Genomic DNA, 14,091 nt, shown 5'->3' on the forward strand with positions numbered 1-14,091 from the left:
TGCTCCACCACTCTCTTTCCTGTTATCCCAATGGCCTTTTAGCGGCATTACTCATTTTAGGAAAGAGACACTCATGTTACATAAACTGATGCTACAGAGTCTGCCTACCAGCTAAAATCCTCTCTATACCTGTACATTATTGCAAAGTGCTACCAATGCAGTTCAGTTTTCCCTCTTGAAAATGCTCGGGTGCCACATCCTCAGAAGAGTATGTTAATATTATATTATATAAATTTGTGGTGAACAGGTAACTTTGGAGATTATAAACACACATGTTAACATCATAAAATCCATATTTCTCACTTCCAAAAGTGTTCATTTCACAACTGAATTGTTAGGAGTTCAGGTTGGTACCTGCTCCCGGAGTCCATTGATAATTATGTTGTTAACATTGCGTCCTCCTTAACTGAGCCAAATACAGGAAAAACAGACAAAATATTTCTTTTTTTCTCCACTGGCTGCATACTTAATAATAATAAAATCTGTAATATGAAAGGGAATCAGTAACTGATATCCCAACAGGCAAACAAACAAACAAACAAACAAACAAACAAACCCATGACCACAGTTTTCTGTGTTATTTACTAGAACATCAGAGGTGGAGACTGCAAGTGTGCAAGGACATTGTTTTTCAGTGATGGTAACTGTTCTGGGATCAGATGGGCTCATTCAATGACTGGCACCAACTTCCGGACAGATTTTGAGAACATTTTTATCCTGCTCAGTTATCGTTCAAAGCATTAAAAATGATGAAACTGTTATCAAACATTTGCTGCACTAATGCACACACACACACACACACACACACACACACACACACACACACACACACACACACACACACACACACACACACACACACACACACACACACACACACACACGCACGCGCGCTTGCGGACAAACCACACGCCCTCCTTTCTGCATCATAGCCCGTTGCTACCATCACACGTTCACGTAATATTCCCGTGAACAAGCTGACTTGTTGGAAATGCTAGAGGGTCCTAAATCTGTCTGCAACCACGCTGGCTGTAAAATCGGTGGAAGAAAAAGTGAAGCTGCAACAGGGAAAATATTAAAATATTAAACAGTGGATTGGATTATTGATTGCATTAGCCTACCAGTTTACCTAATTAAAGGTAAGTGAAACACAATTTGCAGATTCTTTGGTTTACCGTTAACAGATTGCATGTGTTAAGCGCGAGAAGTGGGGAATGTCGAGGAATGTTCCAAGGTTTACATTTAAACATTTTCATTCAGTAAAGTCGTCCTGACGTCCTCGCGCACTAATGGACGCAGTATTGGTTTCGAAAACTTTTGCGGAGATTTTTAATTTTGGGTTGAAATATCAAGTGCTCATGAGGTTTAATAAACCTGCAGCAGACTTTTTTTCCAGCATCACTCATACCTGGATGATGCGCAAATAATGTTTATTCAAACTGCTAAGCTGCTTGCTGTCATTTCCACACTATAATCGGTCAGATATGTTTTGCTGTTAACGTTTACGCATAATTCTGCTCATTATGATCCACTCAAAGAGCCCATTCATAATATGTGCTTTAGTTTATAAAGACTTGCTCAAACCGCGCTTCAGATTTACATAAGGCATGCTGCTCATGCTCTCAGACTGCAGCATCTCTTCAGTGTTCACATTTTCACAGTCTCACGGTGTCCCTGCCTCCTTGTCCTTATTTGTCATCACTTCACACCTATTTCATAAAGTCTATGATTTACACCAAAAGAGCTTGTGATTGCATTGCCAACTCACTTTGCCACTGCTAAGTCGCCGCTTCATACACCCAAAAAGAAGTAGTGCTCTGATAGTGAAGCTGCCTGTCCTCTACTGTCCTCTTTCTTGCAATGGCTTTAGTGTTGGAAACATCTGTATCCATTTAGAGAGCATCACATCAGTAAGATTATATAGACTACATGTAAACTGTGCAAAAAGTTTGGAGAGCCCTGCTGCACTGCCAATTGGTTTGATGTAGGAGACAGTGGAGTGTCATAAGAAGGGATGTTGTGTTGGATACCTTCTGCTCTTTGCACTAAAAGCTGAAAACAAGATATGTGGTCAATTAACGTATAACTGATATTTAAAGATTAAACAGTACTTTAGGATAAGCACGCTTCTTTTTTAGAAATACTGTCACACATTTTTTCACAGGTGTCACATTTTTTGTCAGAGTGTAAGCCTGTTTTTACGCAGAAGTTTTTACTGCAGTAAATGTGTTTCCTCGGTTGTGGTGTATGTCATTTTGCATTCAATTAATTAGCTGTCAGATAACTGGGGCACACATGGTTTTCAGGGTGACATAGTATTTGTTGTAGTTATTTGGTTATGATTCTGGATTTTGTTTTATCAACTGTGTTTAAGTTCAGGTCAGTGTCTCGGGCAGTATTGTTGATGAGTGCGCAGAGAGCTGTTCTGCGCAGACAGTACCACAGTGCATACTGTAGCACTCGGTGACCATGGCAACAAAACAACATCATAAGAAACTGGTCAGATGGGCCAGTGATGCCCGCAGAACAGATGAATGGTCGTCTCAATGCATAGCAGAGGAGCAAATAGGAGGACTGATTCCTACGCATCCAAATCTTTTGTCTTTCTTTGGACTTTGAGAAAAACAAACACAATACCTTGCTTCTGTTCAACTCTGACATAATGTCCTTGGAAAATATAAGTAGCTTATTGTGTTCACAGTGAGCAAGTGCAACATTTAGGTCATAAATGAGGCAGTAAAGGCTTATTAAATGTGGCTCAAACATCACCACCAGCACCATCAGCCAGCCTCCTGTCACAAGGTCGTTGCCTTTAAAGAGGCTCGTCTGTGGCCAAATCCACGGCTCTCTTGGGCCTGCTGCTGCCGCCTGACAGTTCTTTGACCAAAACATTTGAGCTCTGCAATGAGTTACACTGAGTTCTATTTAGACTAGATCATCATGCAGTGATCCAACAGAAAACTGAAATCCCACTTCTTTCTGTATTCAGAAGGTGCTAGAGACATTTTTGTTGATACTTCATATTCTCCTACACACACACAGTTGCATGCTTTAGATCGGCACTTGTGTAAAGTGAGTCAAAAAGACCTACAACAAACTGTAAGAGGGCAACATTAAACCATATCTGCACAGATGAGCAGACACTTTAGGGAAAATCATCATCTCAGATCCTAAGCACAACTTGGACCACATATCAGTTACAGTGTTAGAATGTAAGCAAGGAGTCCAGCTGGATTACAGTGTCAATGTAAATCTGACATTAAAAGATACGTATGGCAATTCGGAAATTAATAATTGTATGATATTTTCCAGACTGTGTACTTCAGTAGGTTGAACATGAATTTAATCGTTGAACACATGTATTCAAATGTGGCAGTAGATGCATGTCACTCTAAATTAAGACTTCTTTAATGTGAAATTTAGAAATAGCACCTCTGTTCGGCCAATCGGTATGTTATTGAATGCCAGAACAGGAAGCCAAAATACATCCTTCAGAAAAGCTTGAAAATAAGTGTCTGATATGTTGTAAATCTTAATGTTTTCCTTTTGGCCAAGCCTTATATTTATCTGCGCCAGCCAAAACTGCGAGGTTGTACATTTTAAAACCCTTGTCGTGTGTTTTTTCCAACGCAATGGGGATGTAGGAGATTGGAGTCTTTAAGCTCATCAGACAAATTGTTGTTATTTTGAACTGCCTGATCTATTCCAAATTTCCTTATGTATCCTAGTTTTTTCAGAAATCCAGCAGATGTGTAAAACATGGTGCCATGTCCTTAATGTGTTAAAGCTCAACCAACAGTGTCTGAGAGGTGATACTTTGAACAATATTACAGTTTAATAGGTATTACCTTTACTAACCAACAGTTATGCTTCTGTGAAATAAATAGGACACTGATTTAAAGTATGTTTATCAAATGCAAAAGCTCTACCTTTGTCATTGTCCCCCAAGGGTGTCTACAGTGAAGTTCTCTCAGTGTCGAGCTCTCCAACAGTCTGAATTTGACGCAGCATTTACATTCCCATTATTGAAGAGCATTTCGTTCAGATCTTTCAAAAGGCAAGGATAAAAGAGCCCTGATTCAGCAATAGTCAAGTGCCTTGTATCTTTATCTTCTCCCGCGAAGGAGATCAGTCTTTTATCTCCAGGATTACTTTGAATTGGGCGGTGGTCAAGTGCACACAAAATACTGTCTAAATTATCATACTCACTGTTTAGTATTTGCTGCAATGTGACGCTTTGAGTCCAGTTTTTGAGAACAAGGTGAGAGGATATGATTCATTGTGAGGTGTAGTGATTTAATTCAATTGTCTCACATCAGTGTCACCTTCCAATCGTCCTTGGCATTTAAGGTATTGTTTGTCTTTGCAAGTTGGATGTGACCTCTTTTGGAAATGATATTGTATTTAATGTTGATCATGCAATGTACGTACTCTCTGAAATACATCATGGTTTGGGCAAGAGAGACAAAGTTACGTTCTCTGTGTTTGAGTAACTACATCTATTACTCATCTGGGAATTGTGTTCTGTGTACTTCAGAAAAAAATACAGCCCTGAGTTACAAAGATTGTCTGATATAAACTTTAACAATTAAGATACTGTCTGAATATTTTGGCTTTTCAAGTTGACCTCAAAATGCACTTAAACAAGATGGAAGATGGAAATGAGCTCTTATTTAAATATGGCATAAATGTTTTTTATATATGGACTTTTTTTAAACAAAGACCTATACTAATTAAACCAATGCTTTTTTGTGAGTGGGTGGACTTTTCATTAAACAAGGTAAACACGTCTTAGAAACACTGGTAGTTTTTGCTCAAAAGGACACAATATAACCTTTTGAACATAGAAAGGGAGTTTTATTATTGACAGACATCAGAGATTCAAAGGAGAGGCAAGGACTGAGCTAAAAAAGAACCAAATATTCAACCTCTGAGCAAATCATGGTTATTACCTTCTGTTCTGTTATATTAAATACAACACCTTATGGATTTATTTAAAAATGTGTGTTACTGTGGCCTTACTATAAATCAATAGTACTTTTGTGTTGAGCAGCATTTTACCTGTAAAATCAACATGAATAGAGAAGCACTTTTGGATTTCTGCAGGTACTATATTGTATCAGGGAACAGGGAACTTTAAGCTAAATTTAATTTGTTTATCACTTCTTAAAACCTTTTCTCTCGCAGACGCCCCAACATGATTAACTGCAAATGTAGGTAACATTAGGGGCGAGTGAGAAATTCTATAGAGTTGTATTCAACTTAAATGTACTAAGAGTGTATTCTTCTCGTTCTGGCACAATATATTTTTACATCGTTTTTTTATCAATGCCTGTCCTTGCCAAAGCTAAAGATGCATACAACTGATGTTGTGCACATCATTATATAATTTATACAATTTTCAAAATTAGGAAGGGTAATGTTGTGATGGTTAGATCAATTCTCTAAGTCCCATAAACATGTTGAGCTTTATAGATGCTACTTGATATAACATTGATTTGTGTAGATAATGCATGTTATCTGTCTGTATGAGGGGAATAAAGAGAACTGCAACACAGCTACTTCAGTTCCCTGTTAATCAATAGGACTGTATCCAAATGAATCAAAAACTTCATGAATTATTTTTCCGCCCTGCAGTATATGGATCAAAGAGAGATTAGCTCCATTAAATCAGGATCAATAAAGAGGGTAAAATGAGGAGCATCAATAGAAACGGATCTCTTTTAATAACCAAGCAATTTACATAAGGTAACACTTTTTATACGAGCTTCACTGTAGAGATCTGAGGAGTAATGAGTCCCCTTGTGGACAGTAGCACACTGCACTGCATATTCTTCCCTCCTGTCTTCAACTTAAAGGCTCTCTCTTGATTCACAAAACATGAGATCTTCTGCCTGACACCTCCTACAATGTTGCTTGTGCATAATAATAGTAATAAAGTGCATAAATAAATAATGTTTTTAACATTTACCAGCTTCAAATTCAGTTTTTCTATATTCATAAAACTACTTTTTGTTGCACTAAAGATACTACTGGATGCTGAAGCACGAAAAAATCTCTGGCTCTGATAGGGTCTTGACTGAGGCTCCAGACAGCACCTCAGTCAGAGTTTCTTTACTCCCACTCTCTCGTGCTGGCTGCCATTTCTATTGTAAGTCTTGCCAAAAAAACTGGGTCTCTTTTCTCTTCAGCATCCTATTTCGCCAGTAATATTTAGCTGGTAGTGGTGGACCTGTTACGTATTCTACTGTGCAGCTGCAGCTATTCAAGTCACCCTCATTTAAAGTCCTAAAATATTTGTTAGTGTATAAATTGAAACTTTTCTGCTGCATTTAATTGTAACACTATAACAACAAGTAGAAAAATAATGATTTTTTAATGTGGCCTAAAAAGCTACATCAGATAAACTTGGTTTAGCAAAAAGAGTTACATCACCCTATGTCCATGGTATTCCAGCCGTGTTTATAGTGAATTAAAAAGAAGCAGGGTTGTGTACCTAATTAAGTTATTTATGTGTTTTCTTTTTATCGAGGCTGCAATTCCATAAAATGTGCTAAATGACCACATGTTGGTTGAATTTTAATAGCTTTTTGTTGTGTACAGTTAGAAATGTTCTTCATTGATCCTTATGTTCAGATACACAGTCAGCTATGTATGTGACCTCGATGGAGTTTGAGTGAGAGTGTATGTATTTGTTGCTGTTAAGCATATATGACTGCATTTATACTTCTGGTTTTATAAAAAATAAAAAAGTATTTCGGTTGATACCCCACCGATTCCAAGTACCAATGACAATGACCTAGCAATTATGTAGTATATGGTTGTTTGTAATCCATTTAGTTGTTATCTTGACATTTTGCCATCAGTTTATTACAACATAACCCAACATATGTGAATATTGTGATCAGGTCGGTAGAGCAGAAGGGAAGGCATTATAACTCTGAGTAGTTATAACTTCTTCCTTCACTGGCTTTCTTGTAGAAATTAAAACACAAATCTCGTCTACAATTGTTCATCCAGAGATGGAGTTAATAGCTTTCCTGACTTTGGAAATATAAAAAAAAAAGTAGACAAAAGTCACAGAAAAAGCACAGGGTCATGTCCATCAGAATAGTATCTTCAGTAGAAAGCAGACAGATGAAATGCTACAGATGTGGCTGCTGCTGCTGCTGCTGCTGCTGCTGCTGCTGCTGCTGCTGCTGCTGCTGCTGCTGCTGCAGTACAAAGCTGACTCACTGCAGAGTGGATAAAACAAGCCTGGTGGTCTGGCAGAGTTCACTGAGGAAGAGTATTTTATTTGAAAAGGAAATTTAATGTTGTTTTGCTGTTATGGAAATCTGATTTAATTTGCTCCCACAAGCTCAATTACAATTACCTTTTCTCAGATGTATGATCAAATAAGATTCAGAGAAAAAAACAATAATGCGCCCAAACTGCTCCCTCATAATGACTCAATGATTTGCTGCATTATTTTATGCTAACGGCCTCAACTGAGCTGTCGGTGTTCTCCATTTCTATTATTGCCATTAATGAAAGAGTTTATTTAGGTGTAAAGCAAGTTGTGCTGCATTTAAAACAATGCATATCAAATGTTATTATGTCATTCAGTAATGTGCACACAGCTCCAGCAGTTGGTCAGTTGCTCATCCATGTGTTCCATTTTTGTATTGTGGAAAGTCTCCCTAAATAATGTTGTATTACTAGGGTAAATCTAACAAGTTTCAAATACTCCACAGGTTTACTTGTGGCACATTATTCCCTGGCTGTAGGGCACAAGCTGCCATGCCATTTGGTTGTCTGACACTCGGGGAGAAGAAGGATTACAACAATCCCTCAGATGTGGCCGACAAATATGACCTTGGACAAATTGTTAAATCGTGAGTACATCTATGTTGGAATGCTGATAACTAAGATTTTCATGAAATCTGCACAAAATATGATGTACGTTTCTGCTTTCCTCTTTTCAACAGAGAGGAGTTTTGTGAGATATTCCGAGCAAAGGATAGGAACACCTTGAAAATGTACACCTGTAAAAAGTTCCACAAAAAGGACGGAAGGAAAGTGAGGAAAGCTGCCAAGAATGAGATAATGATCTTAAAGATGTAAGTTTTAAGCTCCTTATAATAGATTTCTGAGAAACTCTCCTGACACTGAGAGGAAAAAAGTAATGATCAGCAAAAGTATTCCTTGAGGTCACGCCAAAGACAAATCTAAGTGCGAAGCAGAAGCTCAAAAATCAATCTGCATTCTTAGAGTAAAACAAAGGCATAAGGGTGGTGATACTTATAGAGGTTCATACCAATAAATCAGATCAAACTAATTGATGTGTAACGAATGACTGAGGATTGCTTTGTTTTTGTATTAAAGTTGCTTGTTAGCTTTGTCCTTTTTTGACGTATGTGTAACAGACAGGGTACGAAAGTCAGAAAGTATTTAGTTACAAATGATCACATTTTTGGTATTGATCTTTGTATTATATTACTTGACATTTACAGATTTACATCATTAATTGGCAATTAATTGTATTTGCAGTTTTTCTTAATAATGTCAAAAAATACCTTTACTTTACTTTGACTTACTTTAGCTATTTACTTTTACAGTACTGAATGTTTTACACAATATTGTGTAGTTTCACCACCTATATTATTACATAGTGTAAGCTTATATATTAATCCTTGAATACATTTGTTGTTCATTTTAATCCCACCTACATCCCTTAATTCTCACTCCTGTGCTATTGCTCTCTTTCCCCTGTTTTCTGTTTTTCAAAGGGTGAAACATCATAACATCCTCCAGCTGGTTGATGCTTTTGAAACAAAGAAAGAGTACTTCATTTTTTTGGAGCTGTGAGTATTATTAGATGCTCTGAAAAATGTTGGCACAGACTGACGTGCACTGTAATTTCTCAACTTGTATGAAACAGATTTTTTTTATTCAACATGTGTTATAACTCAACATATGACATTTACTAAATTTGGATCTTCCATTTCTTTAGCGCTACAGGCAGGGAGGTGTTCGACTGGATCTTAGATCAAGGATACTACTCTGAGAGGGACACCAGCAACGTTATGAGGCAGGTGTTGGAAGCTGTAGCTTACCTGCACTCTGTGAAAATTGTCCACAGAAATCTGAAGGTATACACTGCTGACACCTAGTGAACCATTATCGCATTTCAACACAGGCCATGCATGTATACATACTTGTATGAAAAACACATACTACTTTTAAAGGGGTTTCCAGTTTGATAAACCCTTATGTGTTTACTTATACAGCTGGAGAATTTGGTGTACTTCAATCGTTTGAAGCACTCCAAAATTGTTATCAGCGACTTCCAGTTGGCAAAACTGGAAAAAGGATTCATCAAGGACCCGTGTGGGACTCCAGAATATCTTGGTTAGTAAAATAAAACCAGACAGTAGATAAAAAAATAAAAAATTCCCAAAACAATTTGAGCTGAATTCAATTCAAAGCTTTGTAGTCCTACAGTAAAAATAAGCTTTGTTCATATTGTCCGTTAGCTCCTGAAGTGGTGGGGAGGCAGAGATATGGACGACCTGTGGACTGTTGGGCCATCGGTGTCATCATGTATATACTGTAAGTGCTCCCGAAATAGTGAAACTCATTTAAATTACTAATGTATTTTTATTATTTATCAAAAGAACTGACCTATGTAATGCTCTCATTCTGTCTACTTTGAACAGTTTGTCTGGAAACCCTCCTTTCTATGACGATGCCGATGAAGATGATGATCGTGATAAGAATCTTTTCCTAAAGATTTTGTCAGGCGACTATGAATTTGATTCACCATACTGGGATGATATTTCAGACTCTGGTAAGAGAATATTATTTTATTTCAAATGTAATTCAAAATTGAAAATAATCAGCTGTTTTTTTCAGTAATTGATGAGGTACTGTATTTAAAGTCTGATTTTCAACTTTTTTTTTGTTCTTTTTTTACAGCCAAGACTTTAGTGGCATCTCTGATGGAAGTGGACCAAGACCAGCGATTGACTGCACAGGAAGCTATTGCACATGAATGGTAAATCAAATATGGTCACCACCAACAAAATTCAATGTATTACCTTTATGCAGGTAACACAAATATAATATCATGCTAAAAAAATAGTTATCTTATTTCTTTCTTCTCAGGATTTCTGGAAATGCTGCCTCAGACAAGAACATCAAGGACGGTGTGTGTGCACAAATAGAAAAGAACTTCGCCAAAGCCAAATGGAAGGTATAACTATCTCATTTATCAATATATTTTTGGTCATTTAAAATGAATTATTAGAGGTATTGGACAAAACTGTATGTTCATAATCATGACCCAAGTTTGCAAGTAGGACTGTAAGCTTACTGTTTTTTGGAAGTACTCTTGGTTTGCTATACTTCTTTCATTACCCCACTTTAACTTCTATTAAAATCTATGACAACTATAATTGGGTGCTATAACAAGTCATTCTACTTAACTGCAGTTTATAATGTTTTTTATGTATTTTTTACATTTTACTTTAATGATTTGTCCCTGCTGCAGTCTGATACTTTTTCCAAAAGAAGACAGCAGTATGTGATATAAACATAGAAAAAGAGATGGAGAGAGAGATACCAAATGACCCTACCTTCATATAGAAATAATTATTTATACCTTTTCAAAATATAATTTATATGAGTTAATCTCTAAAATGTGTTGTATGATACCACTTAAATGAAAACCACCATTTATTTTAATTACTCACAGAAAGCTGTAAGAGTGACCACCCTGATGAAGAGGCTTCGAGCTTCTGAGCCAGGCGATTCTGGGGCCCCCGGTCTTGAAGGGGCTGCAGCTGACCCCAACACACCCAGCGGGGCTACTGCTCCTGCAGCTGGGGGCAGCACTCTCTTTGCTGCCAGCCTCAAGGCAGTTCTCAGCGAAAAGGCTCCTGACACACAGACTGCCACCATCACTGCAATCTCCCTGCCCAATGCAGGCAGACCAGAAGAGCAGCCACAGGCACCGTGCAATGGTGATGTTACCCAATTGTTGCCAGAGAAAAAGGAAGACTAGGCACCAAACAAATATGAGAGGAGGACCAACAAGCACATGTGAAGTACAGCCAATACATCTGGCATTATGATACCAGGTCTATGTTGTTCGACTACCCCTTAGTTTGCAGAGTAACTTCATCACATCATGCATTTAATCATGTTGCCTTCTGTATTGATTGGTCTATTGAATAGTGTTATCTCCTCTCCTTTGTTATTTTGTGTACCAGTCCCTTTAAAGCTAGTTGCAAAGTAGCTATTATGTTGCTTCCTTTCCCCTGAAAACTGTTAAAACAAAATGTTATTTAGTGGAATCGGCTCATCTTTGTTCCACAGCGCTTGTATATAGGTGTATTTGTTTCTTGCTAGTTTTCAGCTTCAGAACTTACAATCCTGAATTCATTTCTTGTGACTTGAAATTATAAGTTGAATGATTTTTTTGAGAAAATGCGCTGACTTTCTAAAAATAAATCCCTGCATGCTTATTTAAGTTCAGATACCATGCTTTTTAGTAGGATATTTTAGTGAGTTAAAGAAATGTCATTATTTAAAAAAAAGATAATGAGACACTGATGACTATCCTTTGAAGTGATGTACCAATCAGATACAATGATTAATATGTGTTTTCAGCTTAACACCCTGATTTTTTTTTTGCAGTAAAATTTCAGTCAACTTACAATTTTAATTAGCAAAAAAGCATATTTTAAGTTAAGTGCCTTAATATTTGTTGCAGTTATGTATGTTGTGTTTCAACAGAATCAACGTGATAACTATTACTTACTGATTTCTTTGAAATGTTTCGGTGTTTTCCTTTGCTTTTCTGTTTAGTTTTAAGCTGCTGTATTGATACTTGTGTTCTGTCCTCTTTCACACACAGAAAAAAGTAAATTTAGAATGTTGTATGTGGAGTGATGTTTTTTGCTGTCATTGTTGTGTTGTCACTTGTAATAAGTACCTTTCTGAGTTTATAGCTGAGTCCATATACTGTACCACTTTGTATTTTTGCAATGTATACATGTGTATTTTTTTATTTTGTGTGTAATAAGCAAAATTTAGCTGAGCTAACAGTTTGCTACAATGCTTGTGAATTAATAAAATGAGCAATATTGATATTGATGAAATTGTGTGATTATTCCGAAAATTACCCTCATTGACAACTGTACTATTTGACAACACAGGTCATCCTACGAGCCATCATTCCCCTTTTATAGCAAAGAATGAAAGCAATCGCAATCATCTTGAGAATAGTGTTAGCAAATACTTGTTGGTTTATGTTTTTGTGCATTATTTTAAATAAAAAAATGTTTTCATAATGAATGTTGGTCAAAACATGTGCTTTAAGAATATATATTTTCTCATATCAGAATATATTTCACATTGTTTTAAATGGACGTTAACCAACATTTTCTTTATTTAATGTCAATTAATCAACATTTTCTGTATTTAATGTCAATAAAGATGAACAACTGATCACGCATGTGTATAGGCTATGGCTCTCTCATATAATACATGCCATTTTTGCCAAATCAAAATGGGGGAAAAAATGAATGTTACATGTTTTGTACAGACATAGTGGGTTGATGAATGCCTACATGTCAATTCATGTAATTGCAATGACCTCTCTACAGAGATTTGTGTGTTCCAAACTGGAATACATCGCATATCGAAGTATTTGGTTCCTGGTGGGATAAACCTATTTTAACGAACCATTACTGTGACCTAGCTGTGATGTTTTTATCAAGGCCTAGCCGTTTACCAAACATAGTCTTTATACAAAATAAATGATAACAGTGGTTGCATCCAATCATGAAAACATTACACTTTTTTCCACTGATGTGCAATGCCTTGTTTAAACATGACGTGTAACAGGGACGTGCACAGACATTTGGAGGGGCTATTGCTCTAAACTTGAAAAAGAGCTTCTAACTAATTACCTTAAATAAACTCAGTAATTAATGAAACCAGTTCAATACGCATTATTCTTATTCTTATCATTCTTTATGAGCACAGTAACGGTAAGGTATCAAATTACTTATTTATTTAGTATTCAATAACTTAATAACAGAGGTCAAACTAAAATGGTAGACATGGCAGAAATCCTGCTATGAAGCGGGACAGTGAAGTGTTCTCTCTTTGTGAGAGGGCGATCAAGAGAAGAGAGCGAGCGTCGAGAGATTTTACGGAGCAGTTGAAAAGACAGAAGCGCAATAACAAGTATATTTAGGTGTTTTTTTTGTAAATAACCGACGGTGTCAAGAAATAAAGTCCCCAATTTTCCAAAATCCGACACTAGAGGCGGTCTTAACGCATCGGCACCAATAGCCTACAGTACAATAAATATTATATGTTTAAAACGTAAAATGTGTAATCACACACTTAGCGATATAGAAACCTAAATAATAAAAACTTACCTGGTTTAAAACACTTTTGTGGTCATACTGTGTGGAATTAGTTCACACTGAAACGAGTTATTCATTCAGAATGTCGCGGGCAATTACATATAAGAAGAAGTAGAAGAAGAACGCTGCTAACGCTATATGCTAACGCTAAGGCTACCATAATTGTATCGCTGAGAACAAGCATCACGCCATTTAAACATCAACTTTGTTATAATTTTATTTCACCTTGCTATGTGTTTTTAAAGCATATTTGAAAACGGGGACATTTCCGGGAAAAGATTGACCCGGGGATTGGCCACCAAACCCAGGCAGGCATTTGGTATGATCACCTTAGCGGTATGAAGCCGGACACGAGGGCTTTCCTCTACTCTCAGCTGTCAGTTTGTAAACTAGGTCACGTGCCTCGGGGCCGATGACAGCGCTGACAAGGTGTGTTTCCCGCAGCGAGACCGTGGGCTTATCATGTTGATTCGGCCACAACAGAAAAAATAAAAAACACTTGTTCTCTCCAAAAGGGCAGGTCAGCCAAAAGGGGCAAATGGGCCATTGCCCGGGAAACATTAGCCTGTACCTGTGCACGTCCCGGCTGTGTAAAGAAAGTAATCCCAATTTGGGATCAATAAAGTATATCTTATTTTAACCGCTGGGGGGCAGCACGTCATATACA

At 37.1% G+C, this 14,091-nt stretch overlaps 1 protein-coding gene across 1 annotated transcript; it reads left to right on the top strand.

Moving 5' to 3' along the window:
• Window positions 1–945: 945 nt before the first annotated feature.
• On the top strand, window positions 946–12,376 carry camkva (CaM kinase-like vesicle-associated a). The gene is made up of 11 exons (XM_063911475.1): window positions 946–1,139; window positions 7,737–7,877; window positions 7,971–8,102; window positions 8,772–8,846; window positions 8,996–9,134; window positions 9,273–9,393; window positions 9,519–9,594; window positions 9,702–9,832; window positions 9,961–10,039; window positions 10,150–10,237; window positions 10,739–12,376. The coding sequence occupies exons 2-11, from the start codon at window positions 7,783–7,785 to the stop codon at window positions 11,045–11,047; spliced, it is 1,245 nt and encodes a 414-aa protein (XP_063767545.1). The 5' UTR covers window positions 946–1,139; window positions 7,737–7,782; the 3' UTR covers window positions 11,048–12,376.
• The last annotated feature ends 1,715 nt before the right edge of the window (window positions 12,377–14,091 follow it).

This window comes from Eleginops maclovinus, chromosome 20 (genome assembly GCF_036324505.1).
Source record: "Eleginops maclovinus isolate JMC-PN-2008 ecotype Puerto Natales chromosome 20, JC_Emac_rtc_rv5, whole genome shotgun sequence".
Classification (NCBI taxonomy): Eukaryota; Metazoa; Chordata; class Actinopteri; order Perciformes; family Eleginopidae; genus Eleginops; species Eleginops maclovinus.